The 19,943-nt window shown below is 41.2% G+C and overlaps 1 protein-coding gene across 1 annotated transcript in view; it reads left to right on the plus strand.

The window, feature by feature from the left end:
* Positions 1–19,943, plus strand: part of col4a2 (collagen, type IV, alpha 2) — a gene marked incomplete at its 5' end in the record, with an annotated part of 201,665 nt that overhangs the window by 75,572 nt on the left and 106,150 nt on the right. The window contains 5 exons of the mRNA XM_084314415.1: positions 969–1,004; positions 1,937–1,984; positions 17,191–17,226; positions 17,889–17,933; positions 19,871–19,931. Coding sequence (XP_084170541.1) covers positions 969–1,004; positions 1,937–1,984; positions 17,191–17,226; positions 17,889–17,933; positions 19,871–19,931 — 226 coding nt within the window. The remainder of the gene's footprint in view (positions 1–968; positions 1,005–1,936; positions 1,985–17,190; positions 17,227–17,888; positions 17,934–19,870; positions 19,932–19,943) is intronic.

Here is a 19,943-nt window from a genome sequence, read left to right on the forward strand (position 1 = left end):
CTCAGTAGAGCAGCTCTTCTTCATGTCCTCTCAGTAGAGCAGCTCTTCTTCATGTCCTCTCAGTACTTAAAGGAACATGCCAACTTTTTGGGAAATTAGCTTATTAACCATCTACCCTGGAGTTAAACAAGCAGATAGATACCCTTTTCTTCTCTGTGCATGCATTAGGCTTAGGGAACAGCCGCACCGTTAGCCTAGCTTAGCGTCATTCACTGGAAGTAGGTGTGCCAGTGTAGCCTAGTTCCCAACATTTATTTATTTACCACATGGAGAAATAAAACATTATTAGACATTTTTGTTTTCTAAGCAGATATATACTCTGAAACTTTTTTGCCGAACCACTGCTACCTGGGTGCAGTGATGTCATCACCTCAAAAGCCCTGTTGTTTTTTGAAAAACAGGGCTTTTGAGGTGATGAAATCACTGCTAGTGGTAATCTAAAGGGTAATCTAAATGAGGGATATAGTAGTAATATTTGTGTTGGGACTGTGTCTGTGCCTGGGGACATGCCTTGTGTGCCTAAGGTGACCTTACAACTTCAACCTTTCAGTACCATGTTTCAAAAGACCAAACCCATTATGCATAATGCTTCTACGTTACGTTCTACAAAATGTGTCTAGACACAATCATATATTTTGTACATTAATTTACATTTTATTATTCTCTGAAAACATTAACTACACAATGTACGTGTATTAGAACTACGTAAACGGCTTCAGGGTAATTTCTAGAGTGTACAGTAAATGGGAATGACACAAAACAACTTTGCCTAAAGAAATTAAAAAAAAAAATGTATTGCCGTGATCTCTTATCCCCCCCATTTGTGTGAAACACTGAGCAGTTACCTCTCACGGCCACATGGTGTCGCCATTGGGCAAATGTTACATAGTGGAGTGGAACCTATTATTATGTTTTTGATGTATAATGTATTCATCACAATATCACTATTTTATCTACCTTTATTCTAGGGAACGAAAGGAGTGAAGGGTCAGAAAGGAGATATGGTGAGTGATACTCGTGACCACATTCACATTCATACATGTATGAAATCATAGATTCATACTAGGGCTGTCAAAATTAAATCTTTAATTTTGGAGATTAATTTAAATTATTTAAAGCATTAAAATAAATTAATCTAGATTAATCTATGGAGTGAAAAATCTTCAATTTTAGCGCCGCGGATATAAGAAAGAGGTCTAGCTGAGTCAATGTTGATGGTTTTGTTGAACATTTGTATTTCACAGGGGAGAAACTATTCAAAGAAAGCTATTAAAATAGTCTTTGAATCAAAATATACTTTCTTTGTGTTGATTTTACATTAATTCCATGATTTTACTCAAGTAAATATCTGTTACAAGCTTCGGTCTTAAATAGAAAAATGCTATTTTTATCTAGATTAATTACAGAAAATTGTGAGATTAATTAGTTAAATTTTTTTTATCTATTGACAGCACTAATTCATACGTACAAGAATCTGCCTGATCACTGGCAATGACGAGTCGAAATATAGAGGAAGTGCACTGCACTATGCACATACACTATACGCAAGACACTTTCTGTAAATAATTGACTATTTTATTTTATCTTACCTCATTTTATATTTTATTTTATTTCATCTTACTACTACTACTTATTGTTACCATTCTTATATTCATAGTTGTTTCTTAATCGTGCACTGTTGAGTCTGAGCTTGAAACACAAAAACGACATTACCTGCAATGCCCCTGTATTGTTGTGTATTTGACAAATAAAGAACTTGAACATGCACGCATGCACACATACAAACACTCTCTCACACACACTCTCACACACACTCTCACACACACACACACACACACACACACACACACACTCACACACACTCACACACACACACACACACACACACAGAGCATGCTATTACTCTTGATTGATTTTCTAACCCTTCTCTCCTCAGGCTGATAATACAGGAGAGACTGGTGTGATGGGCTTCCCGGGAGCGCGGGTTAGTAAAACCACTGCACCTCTTTCAAGCAGCTCCTGTCCAATGAGTATCAGTGGTGGAAAGTAACTAAGTATTTTTACTCTAGTACTGTACTTAAAGGAAAACTCCAACATTTTGGGAAATTAGCTTACCTTCTTCTCCAGAGAGAGACAAGAAGATAGATACCAGTCTCCTCTGTGCGTTGAGTAGAAAGCTATCTGGCTGCATGTTAGCCTAGCTTAGCACAATGAATGGAAGCGGACATGACTGGGTAGCCTAGGCATTGTCCAACTAACACCTCTCCCGAAGGCTACCCAGTCATGTCCGCAATGTTGGAGTTTTCCTTTAACACTTTGAACGCCACTAGGGGGAGACGGCAAATCCCTCACCGTGCCAGACTCTTAACACTTTGGGTGCCGGCCAAAAATCCGGAAAATGACTGTGGGTTGCCAGATCCGGAAAATGACTGTGGGTTGCCAGGATTCCTGGACGATTCTAGCATATCTCATGATCTTAGCGGAGCTATTTCTATATTTTATATTATAACTATGGGGAAATGGTTGGGCTCATTTGAAGACGACAAGTTGATGTACACAATGCAAAAAACCGTTTGTTTCTGCATGTCTTCGTTCGTTCACAATTACAAGTTAAAAAACGTCAACAAAAGATAAAAGTGGAGGTAAATTATTTAGAACAGAAGTTACAGGCACTTTTATGAAAGGTGTGCCGGCGGGGTGATAATAGGTACTGAACGTGTTATAAAGCAATTTAGACTGGGATGGATGGATGGATGGTTTGATTGATTGATTGTTTGACAGATTGTTTTATTGGTTTGATTGATAGAATGTTTTATTGTTTTGTTGATAGTTTGATTCATAGATTGATTTGTTTGATTGATTGATTACTTTGTTGGTCATTTGATTGATAGAATGTTTGATTGTTTTGTTGATAGTTTGATTCATAGATTGATTGGTTTGATTGATTGATTACTTTGTTGGTCATTTGATTGATAGAATGTTTGATTGTTTTGTTGGTAATTTGCTTGATAGAATGTTTTATTGTTTTGTTGATAGTTTGATTCATAGATTGATTGGTTTGATTGATTGATTACTTTGTTGGTCATTTGATTGATAGAATGTTTGATTGTTTTGTTGATAGTTTGATTCATAGATTGATTTGTTTGATTGATTGATTACTTTGTTGGTCATTTGATTGATAGAATGTTTGATTGTTTTGTTGATAGTTTGCTTGATAGAATGTTTGATTGTTTTGTTGATAGTTTGATTCATAGATTGATTGGTTTGATTGATTGATTACTTTGTTGGTCATTTGATTGATAGAATGTTTGATTGTTTTGTTGATAGTTTGATTCATAGATTGATTGGTTTGATTGATTGATTACTTTGTTGGTCATTTGATTGATAGAATGTTTGATTGTTTTGTTGATAGTTTGATTCATAGATTGATTTGTTTGATTGATTGATTACTTTGTTGGTCATTTGATTGATAGAATGTTTGATTGTTTTGTTGATAGTTTGCCTGATAGAATGTTTGATTGTTTTGTTGATAGTTTGATTCATAGATTGATTGGTTTGATTGATTGATTACTTTGTTGGTCATTTGATTGATAGAATGTTTGATTGTTTTGTTGATAGTTTGATTCATAGATTGATTTGTTTGATTGATTGATTACTTTGTTGGTCATTTGATTGATAGAATGTTTGATTGTTTTGTTGGTAATTTGCTTGATAGAATGTTTTATTGTTTTGTTGATAGTTTGATTCATAGATTGATTGGTTTGATTGATTGATTACTTTGTTGGTCATTTGATTGATAGAATGTTTGATTGTTTTGTTGATAGTTTGATTCATAGATTGATTTGTTTGATTGATTGATTACTTTGTTGGTCATTTGCTTGATAGAATGTTTGATTGTTTTGTTGATAGTTTGATTCATAGATTGATTTGTTTGATTGATTGATTACTTTGTTGGTCATTTGATTGATATGCCTGGCGCTAATGAACAAGTAAGTTTTATAACTACTGGTGTAGGTCCAGACAACATTATTATAAAATACAGAATACTTTACAATGCAAAAAACTTGAAACTTTGATGCCATGAACATTTTTATTGTAAAATATGTTCAATAAACTGGGTGACAAGTCATCAGTACCAACCATTGTTGCTGTGCATTATATGCTGGTAACATTCACAGTATAGGATTATGGTAATTTACCAAGACAATACCTTATAAAAAGTGAACACTGGAGGATAATCAACCATTGTTTCAGTGCATTTAGGAGTTTGTTGGTAACATTCACAGTATAGGATTATGGTAATTTACCAAGACAATACCTTATAAAAAGTGAACACTGGAGGATAATCAACCATTGTTTCAGTGCATTTAGGAGTTTGTTGGTAACATTCACAGTATAGGATTATGGTAATTTACCAAGACAATACCTTATAAAAAGTGAACACTGGAGGATAATCAACCATTGTTTCAGTGCATTTAGGAGTTTGTTGGTAACATTCACAGTATAGGATTATGGTAATTTACCAAGACAATACCTTATAAAAAGTGAACACTGGAGGATAATCAACCATTGTTTCAGTGCATTTAGGAGTTTGTTGGTAACATTCACAGTATAGGATTATGGTAATTTACCAATACAATACTTTATAAAAAGTGAACACTGGAGGATAATCAACCATTGTTTCAGTGCATTTAGGAGTTTGTTGGTAACATTCACAGTATAGGATTATGGTAATTTACCAATACAATACCTTATAAAAAGTGAACACTGGAGGATAACCAACCATTGTTTCAGTGCATTTAGAAGTTTGCTGGTAACATTCACGTCACATGAACTACAGGGCATATCTTACTTGGTCTCTCGCATCGATGACTGCATTGTCCATTGATAAATGGATGAAGCGCCAGATGATCTGTGGACCAAAAAATATCCAATACATGCTTCCAAAGTATATAAATAATAGGCCAATGGACTGCATTAGAAAAGTGTGGTATGTTACCTACAGTATATACTTTTTTAAACTGGGTGACTGTCAGCAACCATTGGTTCTGTGCAAACGGTAAAAATGAGGGGGGAAAAAGATAAATAAAAAAAAACTATATACACACACAATGCAAATTATGAATGGAGTCGATACAGCTAGATCGCTAACATAACGTCTCATCTGCAAGTGGTCCAAACATGCCTATGCAATATCGACAACCGTGGCCCAAATACATGTGTTCAACGCATTTGTCTTGTACAGAAAACAGTGCAACTACCCATACACTATACTATACTATACTATACTACAATATACTATACTATACTATACTACACTATACTATACTACACTCAGCTAGCTATACTATGTACCGGTACACATGGTTCTGTCTGTATCACACAATGATGGATTATTTAGAAGTAATCTGTACTTCTGTGTGCCGGATTATTTAGAAGTAGTCTGTACTTCTGTATGACAACTAATAAAGAAACTATTTAGAGAAATCCCTCTTTGTGTGGTACAGAGCGAAGCATTTGTCACGATGCAGGGGGACTTTGCACGATGTGCAAAAATATCTGGTCTCACTCCTGATGCCACGCCTACTGCAGACACGACATTTCCTACACGGTAGCTTTTTCTTCGGGGTGGCTTTGTATGCAACCATTACATGCTTCACAAAGCCACCCACTAATCTGCTCTGCGGGTCCCCCAGTGGGGCCCTAGGGTCGACACGCCCCACCTGCTCAGCCCCTGCCTCCTCCTCATCCCCACCCCCTGCCTCCTCCCCTGCCTCCTCCCCTGCCTCCTCCCCTGCCTCCGCCTCCGCCTCCATCTCCGCTGTCACCCCAGGAATCTTCTTCTCCTTACCGTCTGTGTAGGTCCGCGCCACAGCCCTGGTGAACCGGAAGAGGTTGGAGTAATGCCCTTGTGGGTGCTTTTTTTTGTACAAGACAAACGCGTTGAAGATACATATTTGGATCAGATACATCACAAACTTTTTGGTCCACTTTCCAGTCTTACGTGTAACCGGATAGTACGATATATTCTGATCCAGCTGATCGACGCCGTTCATGAATTTATTGTACTCCAGGATTGATGATGGCTTGAGCATCTCCACCCTCAGCGCTTTGCCCTTCTTCTGCTTCTTCCACACCATCGCCTTTTCCATGGTGTCCTCGTGGAAGCTGCTGATGGTCTTCACGATTCTCTTATCGCGCCATGCCACGATCAGGACCTCCTTGTTGTTGACCGCAATGCGCTCCCCCACACCGATGTCACGTTTGGTAATGTTCTTGATGATGGCTGGCTCGCCCCGGTGCTTCCTGAGGGTACCACAGACGTCGGTCCTCAACTGTCGGAGCCTGGCGGACATACGTACCGAGTTGTAGAAGTTGTCCATGAAGAGCGTATAGCCGGCCCCAGACAGACGTCCAAGCAGACCGACGACCGTGTCCCCCAGGAGCGAGCCTTCCCGACAATATGGCTTAAATGAAAAGCAATATCCTGTGCGTGATTCGCACAGGAAGTAGGACTTGATGCCATAGCGGGTGGGCTTGTTGGGGTTGTAGACCCGGAAGGTCAGGCGGCCTCGCCATGCCATCACCCCCTCGTCAATGGCGAGCTCGCGTTCAGGCTGGTACAGCTCCTTGCACCTCGCGTTTACATGGTCGACTACAGGGCGTACTTTGCACAATTTGTCTCTAACCTCCAGGGAAGTATTGTCCGCAAAGTGGAGGAATCGCCAGATCTATTGGAACCTGTTGCGTGGCATGGTATCAGAGTAGTACGGTGTGTACATCATGTCGTCAGTGGTCCACATCTGGTCCATGCGAGGCTTCCGCAGGACACTGCTAAGGAAATGGAGTCCGAGGAACTTCTTCAGCTCCTTCAATGTGAGGGGCTTCCAAAGCAGTGCCCTGCTACTGGTTAGCGTGGGGTCCAGCCGGGCAATGGACTGCTCAGCGTAGAGGTTGGACTGGGCAACAATAGAGTTCAGAAAAGCATCTGTCAGGAACAGATCCATCCATTTCGCAGGCCGGTAAGATCTGAGTGCCTTGGCGTCCTGGAGCAACCCCGGTTGGGCTGTGAAGGGGATCCTTTGAGGCACCCAGCCCTCATGAGACCAGGCATTCTCCTCTTCCTGGCGGATCGCAGCCCTGCTCTTCGCTCCTCCACGACCTGTCAATTATACAAATATACTATAACACCCCTACTGTAGACATTCATATGCCACGTAGTTACAAACTGTGTGAGTGAATGAGTGAGTGTGTGTGGGGTTCAGATGTCAGAGCTGGACGTGGTGTGGGGGTCAGAGGTCAGAGCTGGAAGTGGTGTGCAGAGTGAGGCCAACTTACCGCTCTTAGATGTGCGTTTCCGCCCTGCAACGGGTTCCGGCATGTCCAGACTAGCATCCTGTTCTAGAATCACATGATGTAATACATTACACTAGGGCAACGCATTGTCATTGTATTTACCACCATCACCACCAGACCAGGCCCTGCAGCAGCCAGTCACCACCAGGCCCAGGCCCTGCAGCAGCCAGTCACCACCAGGCCCAGGCCCTGCAGCAGCCAGTCACCACCAGGCCCAGGCCCTGCAGCAGCCAGTCACCACCAGGCCCAGGCCCTGCAGCAGCCAGTCACCACCAGGCCCAGGCTCTAGCAGCAGCCAGTCACCACCAGGCCCAGGCTCTAGCAGCAGCCAGCTACCACCAGGCCCAGGCTCTAGCAGCAGCCAGTCACCACCATGTACAATTACCTGCAGGAGTAGAATGTGATCCTATGTCGTTGCCAGTCTCAGCATCACTATCTGCAGGGTCTGCGCCAGAATCTGAATTGGATTAAATTCATTCAGTAAGTAAGTCTCACAAAACACAATAGTAATACATTTACACATACATAAATGTAGTTAGTACATACCCAAGCATGTTGGTGTATTGGCCCCGGATTCGGTTTCGGAGTGTTCTGCTGTGTGAACACAAAATAAATCAGCGGCCATCAAAGCATGTACATGTGTGTGTGTTGTAATCAATGGAATTTTACATATGCTACACAACCATGCATTTAAATATAGGCCTCGCCATGTGCCCATGCCATTGTGTATGTGTGTGCTGTAATCAATGGAATTTGCATATAGAGGCCTCACCATGTACTGCGAAGTTCAAAGGTGTTGGAGAGGATGCATGTCTTTTGATCTTGTGTGTGTGTGTGTGTACACACACTGCACACACACACACACACACATACACACACACATCAAATGGCATGGGGTGAGGCATCTACACACACACACACACACACATCCATGTAACTAAATGTAGTGGCCTGTACATGCCTACTATATCCTATATCATTCAACTATCGATTTGAACATGCACAAAACAATATTCACATTGCAACATACCAATTACCACGTCGACCACCACCACCACGTCGTATCATGCCCAGCATGCAACTATTATCACTTACATGATAGCTACACACTTCAAAGAGCCACTTCAAAGGGCGTGCACATGCACACACACACACACGCACACAAGACAACCTAACTGTAGCACATGGTAGCGTGGCCTGTACTACATGCCTACTATATCCTATATCATTCAACTATCGATTTGAACATGCACAAAACAATATTCACATTGCAACATACCAATTACCACGTCGACCACCACCACCACGTCGTATCATGCCCAGCATGCAACTATTATCACTTACATGATAGCTACACACTTCAAAGAGCCACTTCAAAGGGCGTGCACATGCACACACACACACACACGCACACAAGACAACCTAACTGTAGCACATGGTAGCGTGGCCTGTACTACATGCCTACTATATCCTATATCATTCAACTATCGATTTGAACATGCACAAAACAATATTCACATTGCAACATACCAATTACCACGTCGACCACCACCACCACGTCGTATCATGCCCAGCATGCAACTATTATCACTTACATGATAGCTACACACTTCAAAGAGCCACTTCAAAGGGCGTGCACATGCACACACACACACACGCACACAAGACAACCTAACTGTAGCACATGGTAGCGTGGCCTGTACTACATGCCTACTATATCCTATATCATTCAACTATCGATTTGGACATGCACAAAACAATATTCACATTGCATTAGTAAACATGACGTACCGTTGCCCCGTCGACCACCACCGTGTCCAACTCCCACGTCTGAATCGTGCGATGAATCAGACTCATACCTCCGACCCAAGCCGAGATCATCGTCAGATGATTCCGGAGCTAGAATATAATAAATGCATATCAGCGTTAGGTTTGGCAAACTAACGTTACATAGTCACAGAATAAGCGGTAGGTAAATCATCAAATACACGTTTCACACACACACAATCACATGCATATCGCCGGCGTTGGTTTGTCGAACTAACGTTACATAGTCACAGTATGTAAATCATCAAATACACGTTTCACACACACACACAATCACATGCATATCGCCGTTGGTTTGTCGAACTAACGTTACATAGTCACAGTATGTAAATCATCAAATACACGTTTCACACACACACATATATATATATATATATATAAGACCGTGTAATTACCTGGTGGTTCCCAATCGGCGCTCCCATCAGATTCGTGGGCGGTCGAATCGCTGTCCCCTGACTCGCATGAAGAAGCTATGACCACAGCGGCAGCCTTCCTCTTCCTCGAACTGCGTCGGGTAGAGCCGCTCCCGGTCCCGGGGCGAGACGCGTTACTGGGCCCAGCAACGGTCTCACGGCTCTCTCCGATCGGAGCTACCAAAGACGTTGGTGCTGTTGGTGCTGCTGCTGCTTGAACAACCGCGGGTCCAAACGCCAGCTTCGTCTGAACAAAGCGACCCGCCGCCGGATTGTCCCCTCGCTTTCCTACACTACGTCTCTTCATACTGATCTAATAATCTAAATGAAACTACTAACTGATCAAACTACTATTACTACTACTGAAATATACTACCTAGACTACACACTAATCCCTCGAATAGTACTACTACTTAGCACGACTAAGTACTTTCTAAAGCACAGCTGAAACCTTACAATTAGTCTGATACTACCACTATACTGTATAACACTATAAATATAGACTATAGGCTGATCTCAATTCAAATCTCTCTCTCAATCTCTCTCTCTCTCTCTATCGCTCTATCTATCTCTCTCTCTCTCTCCTCCAAAACCTCGTAGATTCTGGGATCGCGCTAACGTTTTATACCTGTGGTTACATTGGCCAGGTATGCTGGCCAATCAAATGCCAGATTCATTGTGGGGTACAATATTCCCCCTATTGTGATAGTGTTAGAAAATAGGGGGACACTGCCACCTAGTGAAATTTGAGAGGAAATGCAGTTTCCGGTTAAAATTTTCTTCCAAAAGCTCGGCGGTGAAGTTCAGACGGGGAAAATCGAAAAAAGATGTAAACAGATCAAAGACGCTGTACAGCGTCCTCGGCACCTTGAGCATGGCCGGGAAAGACGTTGTAAATCGTTTCTAGGCACCCAAAGTGTTAAGAGGCTGATTTAGCGAAAACACATGATTTCCGCGGATAGATTTCTATATTATATATTTTAGCTATGTGGAAATGGTTGGGCTCATTTGACAATATGCTAGTTGATGTACAATACGCCAAAAGCCGTTTGTTGATCCATGCCGTCGTTCGTTCACAATTCCACGCCAAAAAAGGTAAATATTGGCCCAATTCGAGGCGCATTTCCTCAAAGTCGAGATATGAGCGTTTTGCTGCAGCAGCGCAAAATCATATTTCCTCGTCTGAAACACATTGTCCAAGTGCAATAATGTCATGAACTGTACACACAACACTTAGTGGTGTTTATCATTCATGAAATGCAATGCATATATTATATAGAGATATTTGTATCGATCACGTTGTATGCCTATATGCATTTTTATAATAATGCTTCAATTCCACACAATTACCGTACACATCTCTCGGCATACTAATATTACATATAGACATTTTCAAGGTAAATCAAAAATATGTATAGAAAACGCAGCAATTTAGCAAAACTGTGCATACGCTTCACATTCGATAAATGGGGGGGGGGGGGGGGTAGATCATGATTGCATTTATTCCAAGTGCATAATGTCACACATTGTACACTATGCACTTGGAATAAATGCAATCATGATCACCCCCCCCCCCATTTATCGAATGTGAAGCGTTGTCATCAAGTAAAGTATAAAATATCCCTATATGCATTGCATTTCATAAATGCTAAAACACTAAACCACTTCGTGTTTTAGCATTTATGAAATGCAATGCATATAGGGATATTTTATACTTTACTTGATGACAACGCTTCACATTCGATAAATGGGGGGGGGGGGGGGGGGGGGTTGATCATGATTGCATTTATTCCAAGTGCATAATGTTACACATTGTACACTATGCACTTGGAATAAATGCAATCATGATCAACCCCCCCCCCCCCCCCCATTTATCGAATGTGAAGCGTTGTCATCAAGTAAAGTATAAAATATCCCTATATGCATTGCATTTCATAAATGCTAAAACACTAAACCACTTCGTGTTTTACCATTCATGAAATGCAATGCATATAGGGATATTTTTTATATAGATTACGTTGCATGCCATATGAATTTTTATAATAATGTATATATATATATTATATTGCTTCAATTTCACACAATTACTGTATATCTCAGCATACTAATATGTCTTCACAGCTGTTCGTGATGAATTTACCTGCATATCATGGTGTAGTCGTCCACAGGTATTCTGACATGTAATGCATGATGCCTGAATTTTCCCCAAGGGGATCAATAAAGGAATATCTTATCTCATTTTTGCATTGCATTGTATTCTGTATATTATAATCTAAGACACACAAGTTATAAAAATCATTGCATTATAAGTATATAATACACACTTGACACTTGATGGAGTGGAAAAAATGTCTTTACTTCAGATAAGTAGTGATTGCATTAGCAAGTGCACCAATGTGTTCAACAGATACTCGACACACATGTTGTAAAAAACACATTGCATAATAATGTTCTGTATATACACACTTGACACTTGAAGTGTACAATATTTATTCACCATTGGGTACGCCATGTAAAGTGCATTCACATTCATGCTATAATATAAAAGCATAACGAACTATTTATAACACTTGAAGTGGACAATATGTGTTCACTTCAGGTAAGGCACACCGTGTACAGTGCATTACAGTAGCAAAAACAACATACAATGTGTATATATTCAAGTCCATTCATTTTCGACCTGTCAAAATGGTCGCTGCACATGTAAAATATGTTTGTTGACCTGACAAAATGGCAGATAACCATTATGTGTGTGCATCAGCACACATGTACATTTATAAAGGTATTGTGTTCAACCCATCCTCTGCACACTATAAACACTTCTTCAGAGAAAAGCACCATTGGGTACGCCATGTAAAGTGCATTCACATTCATGCTATAATATAAAAGCATAACGAACTATTTATAACACTTGAAGTGGACAATATGTGTTCACTTCAGGTAAGGCACACCGTGTACAGTGCATTACAGTAGCAAAAACAACATACAATGTGTATATATTCAAGTCCATTCATTTTCGACCTGTCAAAATGGTCGCTGCACATGTAAAATATGTTTAGTGTTGACCTGACAAAATGGCAGATAACCATTATGTGTGTGCATCAGCACACATGTACATTTATAATGGTATTGTGTTCAACCCATCCTCTGCACACTATAAACACTTCTTCAGAGAAAAGCACCATTGGGTACGCCATGTAAAGTGCATTCACATATGTACATAGTGTGTTAGTTAGTAAAGTGAGCCATATGTACTCTGTGAAACTCTGTGAAAATAATCAGCAGCTAACACCAGGACACTGATGAACGGCATTGACAATATAGACCAACATTGCTACTCTGAAAGTGGACCAAGAATAGTGTTTCAAATATATCCATGTGCACAGTAAATTTTGCAGAGTAAATTTTACTCAAACTGAGTCCATTTGAGCCCAAATGGACTCAGTCTATGCTAATATTCTGGTCTGGCTGAAATAGCTCCCGGAATCGGTTGACAAGGTAGTCAAGGACCGGGCGTACTTTGTACATTTTATCAGACTTGTCTGCTGTCTCGTTGTTGCTAAAATGTAGAAACCTCCAAATGACCTGGTATCTATTACGTGCCATTGTTTTGGAGAAATAGGCGCAATGGAAAAACTTTAGAGTTGACCAGTACATATATAATTGCGGCTTCCGATCTATCCCCGTTAGGAATAGTATCCCTAAGAACTTCCACAATTCTGCAAGGGTGACAGGCGTCCAACTGCGTAGCCTGTTACTCTGCCTGTTGGGATCAATGACGGGCATTGTTTGTTCAGCATACAAGTTTGTTTCCTGTACAATGCCACCCATGAGTTCATCGGTGAGGAACAGCCGCAGAAAGGCAAGGGGCTTGGTGGATGTGATGGTGGCCGCATCGTGTAGTGGTCCTGGCTCTGCGTCAAAGGTAAATTTAAGTGGCACAAAACTGTCTGTACTTTTGATCCACTCATCGCTCCCACCAGCAGCTGTGCTTTTACGGCCTCGACCTCTGCCTCTGCCCCGACCTCTGCCCCGGCCTCGACCTTTGCCTGTAAATTATGAGATTACAATAACTAACTGGTATACTACAATGCACTGTAGACACATTCATATAATACATATTTAGAAACTTGTGTGAGTGAATGAGTCAGTGTGAGATAGTGATCAAAACTCACCCCGCTGCTTAGCATGGACATCCTCTTCTTCAGAAGAATCTGTATCTGCCTCAGCAGCTGGTCCTGCTTTCGCTGACGCTGAAGCTGAAAAAGGGACGTCAGCTTTGTCACAATAAAAGAGAGAGAGATAGAGAGAGCGAGATATATACACACCTATCGGAGGTGTGCATGGTCTCCTTGCTGTACGCATGGCAACTTCGACATCGGAGTCAACGTACTCCATGTCATCTATTGCGCCTTCTGCAATCTCCTCCACAGAGTCTGTGTCAGAATCTGCAATAAAAAACAGTAAAGTCAGATTTTTGAGAGAGAGGAGAGGACACACACCGTTTAGAGAGATAGAGAGAGAGGAGAGAGAGAGAGAGAGAGAGAGAGAGAGAGAGAGAGAGGAGAGAGAGAGAGAGAGAGAGAGAGAGAGAGAGAGAGAGACAGAGAGAGAGAGATAGAGAGAGAGAGAGTGCAGGGGTGGGGGATGGGGGGGGGTGGGGAACTAACAGATATACAAATTGATCCATGCATCAAAGCACATAGACAGATATACTTCCCAGTAAGTAACAATCAATTACAGAAAGAGAGAGAGATAAGAGAGAGAGAGAGAGAGAGAGAGAGAGAGAGAGAGAGAGAGAGAGAGAGAGAGAGAGAGAGAGAGAGAGAGAGAGAGAGAGAGAGAGAGCAGGGGTGGGGATGGGGGTTACATGCGACATCAAAGCACATCAAAAGACAAACTAACCCTAACCCAGACACAGAGACAGAGACAGAGAGAGATAGAGAGAGAGAGAGTGCAGGGGTGGGGGGTGGGGATGGGTGGGGGGTGGGGATGGGGGGGGTGGGGAACTAACACCTGGAGAGAGAGACAGAGAGAGAGAGAGAGAGAGAGAGAGAGAGAGAGAGAGAGAGTGCAGGGGTGGGGGTGGGGATGGGGGGTTACTAACTAACATGTCCAACAGACATAAACAATTGCGACATCAAAGCACATCAAAAGACAACGTGGCTACTGGCGCTACTTCAATCAATGCAATTCACCATGCTGCATTGAGACCAGATCAAAGACCACGTGGCGATATCATGCATGCAGTCACAAAACATTCTAAAATCAAATTGTAAACTTACCAATTCTCCGATTGTACGGCCAAATACCCTCCAGTTCTTGCATGGGTTCATCATCGTCGTCCATGTCTTCCATGTCCATTCTGCCTGGACCTATAAAGATATATAATAAATCACAGTTAGCATATATTCGCGTTACTGTGTATATACCCCGCGTTACAGACGCAATATAGCGACACAATAATAATAATTCATTGATTTTTATAGCACTTTTCAAAGACCCACATTCGCTGATCATATACATACGCTGCACATGCATATATTAGCTTTAGCTTGCAATGTATCTGCAAACATTCGATCATACGAGATACATTCACGCACATGGATTCAATAAACACATGCATATATATATATATATATATATATATATATATATATATATATATATATATATATATATATATATATATTCGAGTTACACATGCCTTGAATTGACCATTTATTGAATTGAAATTACCTGGCATCCACTCGTCATTATCATCAGCGATGTCGATCTCAGACTCGTCCGTGGTGTGGGAGGACGGCGGCGACACATGTCGGGTCTTCGCAACCCGCTTCATTGTTGCTCTGACCGGGAGTGGCGCGATCGTTACCGGAGAACTGATCGGTGCCGGCCTCACCTGAGGCGGAGGTGCACGGCTTGTCCCAGCGACAGCTGCGGTAACCGGGGCCCCAACCCGCTTCTTTGTGGCTCTGACCGGGAGCGGCGCGATCGTTACCGGAGAGCCGGTGGCAGCGGCCACGACTGGAGAACTGATCGGTGCCGGCGGAGGTGCACGGCTCGTCCCAGCGGCAGCTGGTGGAACCGGGGCCTGGGTGAACGGCAGTGTGGTCTGGACGTATCGGTCCGGGAGTTTGCCTCTCCTTACCGACTTCCTCGTTCTCCTCATTGTGAATACCTACTCTCAACTATTACTATAAAAACGGCTATGAAAATCTACTAACTAGTGTTACTAAAACACGGACTAAGCACTTATCTAAAAGTGCTGTACTTGCTACAGTACTGCAACTAATATTACCTGGTACTACAAAAGAAAATAAGTATTACAAAATGAAGAAAATATATTATCAATCACTACTACTACTAGAAATACTATCACTACTACTATCAATGCTAAATGCTCAAAATCAAATCAAATCAAAACGCTAATCTCTCTATCTATCTATCTATCTATCTATCTCTCTCTCTCTCTCTCTCTCTCTCTCTCTCTCTCAATGATAACTGTATTCACAAAATCCGAAGACGCACTGAGCTCACGCTGGGTGTGTTCAGGTTAAATATCAGGTGGGCAGGTCAAGATCGTCACGATCTTTACTATCGACCAATCACAGCAGAGATCCATCATCCTTATAATAATGCAGGTAGATTGACTGATAACATTATACATGTGTTACAACATAGGGCTCTACTGCCACCTGGCGGAATCGAGCGACGTTCAGAAATGTGGTAGCAAGATGGCCGCCGATGTATAGTTCACGAAAAGAAAATAATAATAAAAAAAATCCGAGAAATCTCGTGAGTGGCATGCAACCACCTTAAAAAAAAACAGAGAAATCTCGTGAGTGGCACTCAAAGTGTTAAGTACATTTTTTAACTACTTGTACTTTATGTGAGTATTTTCATTTTAGGGAACTTTATAATTTTACTACATTTAAAGGGAAATATTGTACTGTTTACTCCACTACTTTTATCTGAACGCATCAGTTACTAGTCACAAAACATTTATGAAAATTATATACTTTCACATTTGAAGCCTGTCAACTTCAAGAGGATGTAATCAGAGCAGCATAACTGGACCATATACCACTTTAACATATAACCTTTAATCAGAGCAGCATAACTGGACCATATACCACTTTAACATATAACCTTTAATCAGAGCAGCATAACTGGACCATATACCACTTTAACATATAACCTTTAATCAGAGCAGCATAACTGGACCACATACCACTTTAACATATAACCTTTAATCAGAGCAGCATAACTGGACCACATACCACTTTAACATATAACCTTTAATCAGAGCAGCATAACTGGACCACATACCACTTTAACATAACCTATAGAGGTCAGTGGATACACAAATGTCATGTAGAATGTGTACTTAAGTACATTAAATAGCAAATACTTCTCTACTTTTACTGAATGGAGGACTTTTACTTTTACCAGAGTACTCATTTATCTGTGTATTTCTACTTTTACTTAAGTAAAGGAACTGTGTACTTCTTCCACCACTGATGAGCATTATGACATCACATTCACACAGTGAATAAAGTGAGTAACAAAACATTGTGATGTTCTGTTCCAGGGTCCGCCGGGCAGACAGGGACAAGATGGGCCCAGGGTGCGTACTGTACATACTGTGTGGAAGTGCATACTGTGTAGAAGTACATACTGTGTGGAAGTACATACTGTGTGGAAGTACATACTGTGTAGAAGTACATAATATGTGGAAGTACATGTACATACTGTGTGGAAGTACGTAGAAGTACATAATGTGTGGAAGTACATAATGTGTGGAAGTACATGTACATAATGTGTGGAAGTACATGTACATACTGTGTGGAAGTACGTAGAAGTACATACTGTGTGGAGTGCATACTGTGTAGAAGTATACTGTGTAGAAGATACTGTGTAGAAGTACATACTGTGTAGAAGTACATTACTTTTAGATTAGTGTACTGTCACAGAGGCGCAAGATTTTGCTAATCAAGTGAAACGTTTATCTGAGAATTGAAATACAGAGCAGTGTCCTTCTGTAACTTATTTTGTGATCTCATCATGTGCCTGTCTGTCTGTCTGTCTGTCTGTCTGTCTGTCTGACTTCCTGTGTGTGTGTGTGTGTGTGTGTGTGTGTGTGTGTGTGTGTGTGTGTGTGTGTGTGTGTCTTCTGTATTTTGTGATCTCATCATGTCTGTCTGTCTGTCTGTCTGCGTGTGTGTCTGTCTGTCTGTCTGTCTGACTTCCTGTCTGTCTGTTTGTCTGCCTGTTGTGTTTTGTTTCCAGGGGGACGATGGTGTACCAGGATATGGTGGCAGAGACGGTCCTAAGGTGATTACACCACTAATCGTGATAGCTGATCATCATCATAGATCATGCATCAATAATCAATGTGCCAGTTACCATTAGTCAATGTACCAGTTACCATTAGTCAATGTACCAGTTACCATTAGTCACATCCTACAGTCACCCTTTCAGGTTTACAATCTCATATATGAGATTAGAATTTGAATAAAAAAGGTTCACTTGAAACTAGGGCTGTACCGAATGTAATTTTTTTACATTCGAAGCTTCTATTGACGTTTTCGAATGAAGCTTCGAATGTCTGTTGTCTATTTTTATATTTTAATCATAATTATTTTTTTCTCAAACTAAATCCTCAATTTGAATAAAGTGATTCATCTGATTAAATTAGTATTTTTTTTGTATTAAATCAACTTTCTTTAATGAATATAACAAAAGGTTATCCTATAACCTAGTTATATGAATACTGGCTGAGCATCTCGCTCTCGCCATTATGAGTTATCTCATAATGGCGAGAGCGAGACGCGATTGCCAGTATGATAATATAACTTGTCAGTTTCGTCAACATAAATAATCCAATAAGGGCACGAAAGTGATGGTGACGTCTTGATGGAGCGCCGGGCACCAAGCGGATGCAGATAGGCTACATCATTTATGATAAATGTTTATTTAAATCTTCATGACGAGTCATATGACATGTCGTCAGCTTGTGACTGCAACTTGTTCCTGTTTGCGGACGACTCAGCCCTGCTGGTCTCTGACAAGAATAAGTTACAGGTTGAAAAAACCCTCAGCTCAGAACTAAGCAAAATCTGCATATGGCTCGCTGATAACAAACTATCACTACACATGGGCAAAACAGAGTCCATTCTCTTCGGTTCAAATAACAAACTCGGCAAGACCGACGGCTTCTCAGTTACAGTGGGTGACAATATGGTCACAAGGAAAGAAGATATTACCTACCTGGGTTCCATCCTAGAGGCAAATCTTTCCTGTGACAAAATGGCATCCAATGTAATAAAAAAAGTCAACCAACGAACACGATTCTTGTACCGGATCTCCTCACTGGTAAACAAGAATACCCTGAAGACTCTGGCAGGAGCACTCATTCAAGGGTACTACAACTATGCTTGCACCTCATGGTACCAAAGCACCTCAAAGGCACTAAAAACAAAATTACAAACATCTCAAAACAAACTGGTCAGACTACTGCTTGACCTTACTCCTAGAACCCACCTCACCCCTGCCCACTTTGACAACCTAGGATGGCTTAGAGTAGACGACAGAGTACAGCAACTTGCAATAGGCCTGGTCTACAAGATACACTACACGACCAAGGTACCCATGTACATGTCAAAATACTTCCCAAAGGTCAGTGAATACCACGATCACAACACCAGAGGGAGCTCCACAAATCATGTTAAACCCAGATTCGGCTCAAACAAGGGACTAAACACGTTTCGCAATTATGCCACATCAATGTGGAACGCCCTACCCAAAGCTGTAAAGGAATGTGAATCACTACCCACTTTCAAAAACACTCTCAAAAAACACCTACCGGAGACTGCAATTCTAAACTGGCCCCTGTAAATGTCCTAACACAACCCCCCCCCCAATGTACAGTAAATGACCAAGTATGGTCTTGTCAATATTCCAATGTACAGTTTTGCTTGTTCAGTTGTACAGTGTCCCCCACCCACCCACTCCTTCCATCAATCAATCAATCAATATACTATAACTATAATAGTATAATACTATAATATTAGTGTAGCCTAATCTTTATCTGCAACTGTGAAGAAAAACCCCATTGGTTTAAAACAGAATGAATAGACACATAAAAAAATATATAATAATAATTAGAATGTAGATTTAGAATTTGAATGTCAACGTTATGAATGAAGCTTCGAACTCTTCGGTACAACTTTAAAGCCAGAGAGTGACGGTGCAGAGGTTGTGTGTTCCAGGGGGACAGAGGCGACCCGGGGCCGGTCACTTCTTCTGGATGGCCTTCGTGGACTCTGCAAGGTACAGTGCTGA

The sequence above is a fragment of the Notolepis coatsorum genome (assembly GCF_963971535.1).
Source record: "Notolepis coatsorum genome assembly, chromosome: 5".
NCBI classification, from domain to species: domain Eukaryota; kingdom Metazoa; phylum Chordata; class Actinopteri; order Aulopiformes; family Paralepididae; genus Notolepis; species Notolepis coatsorum.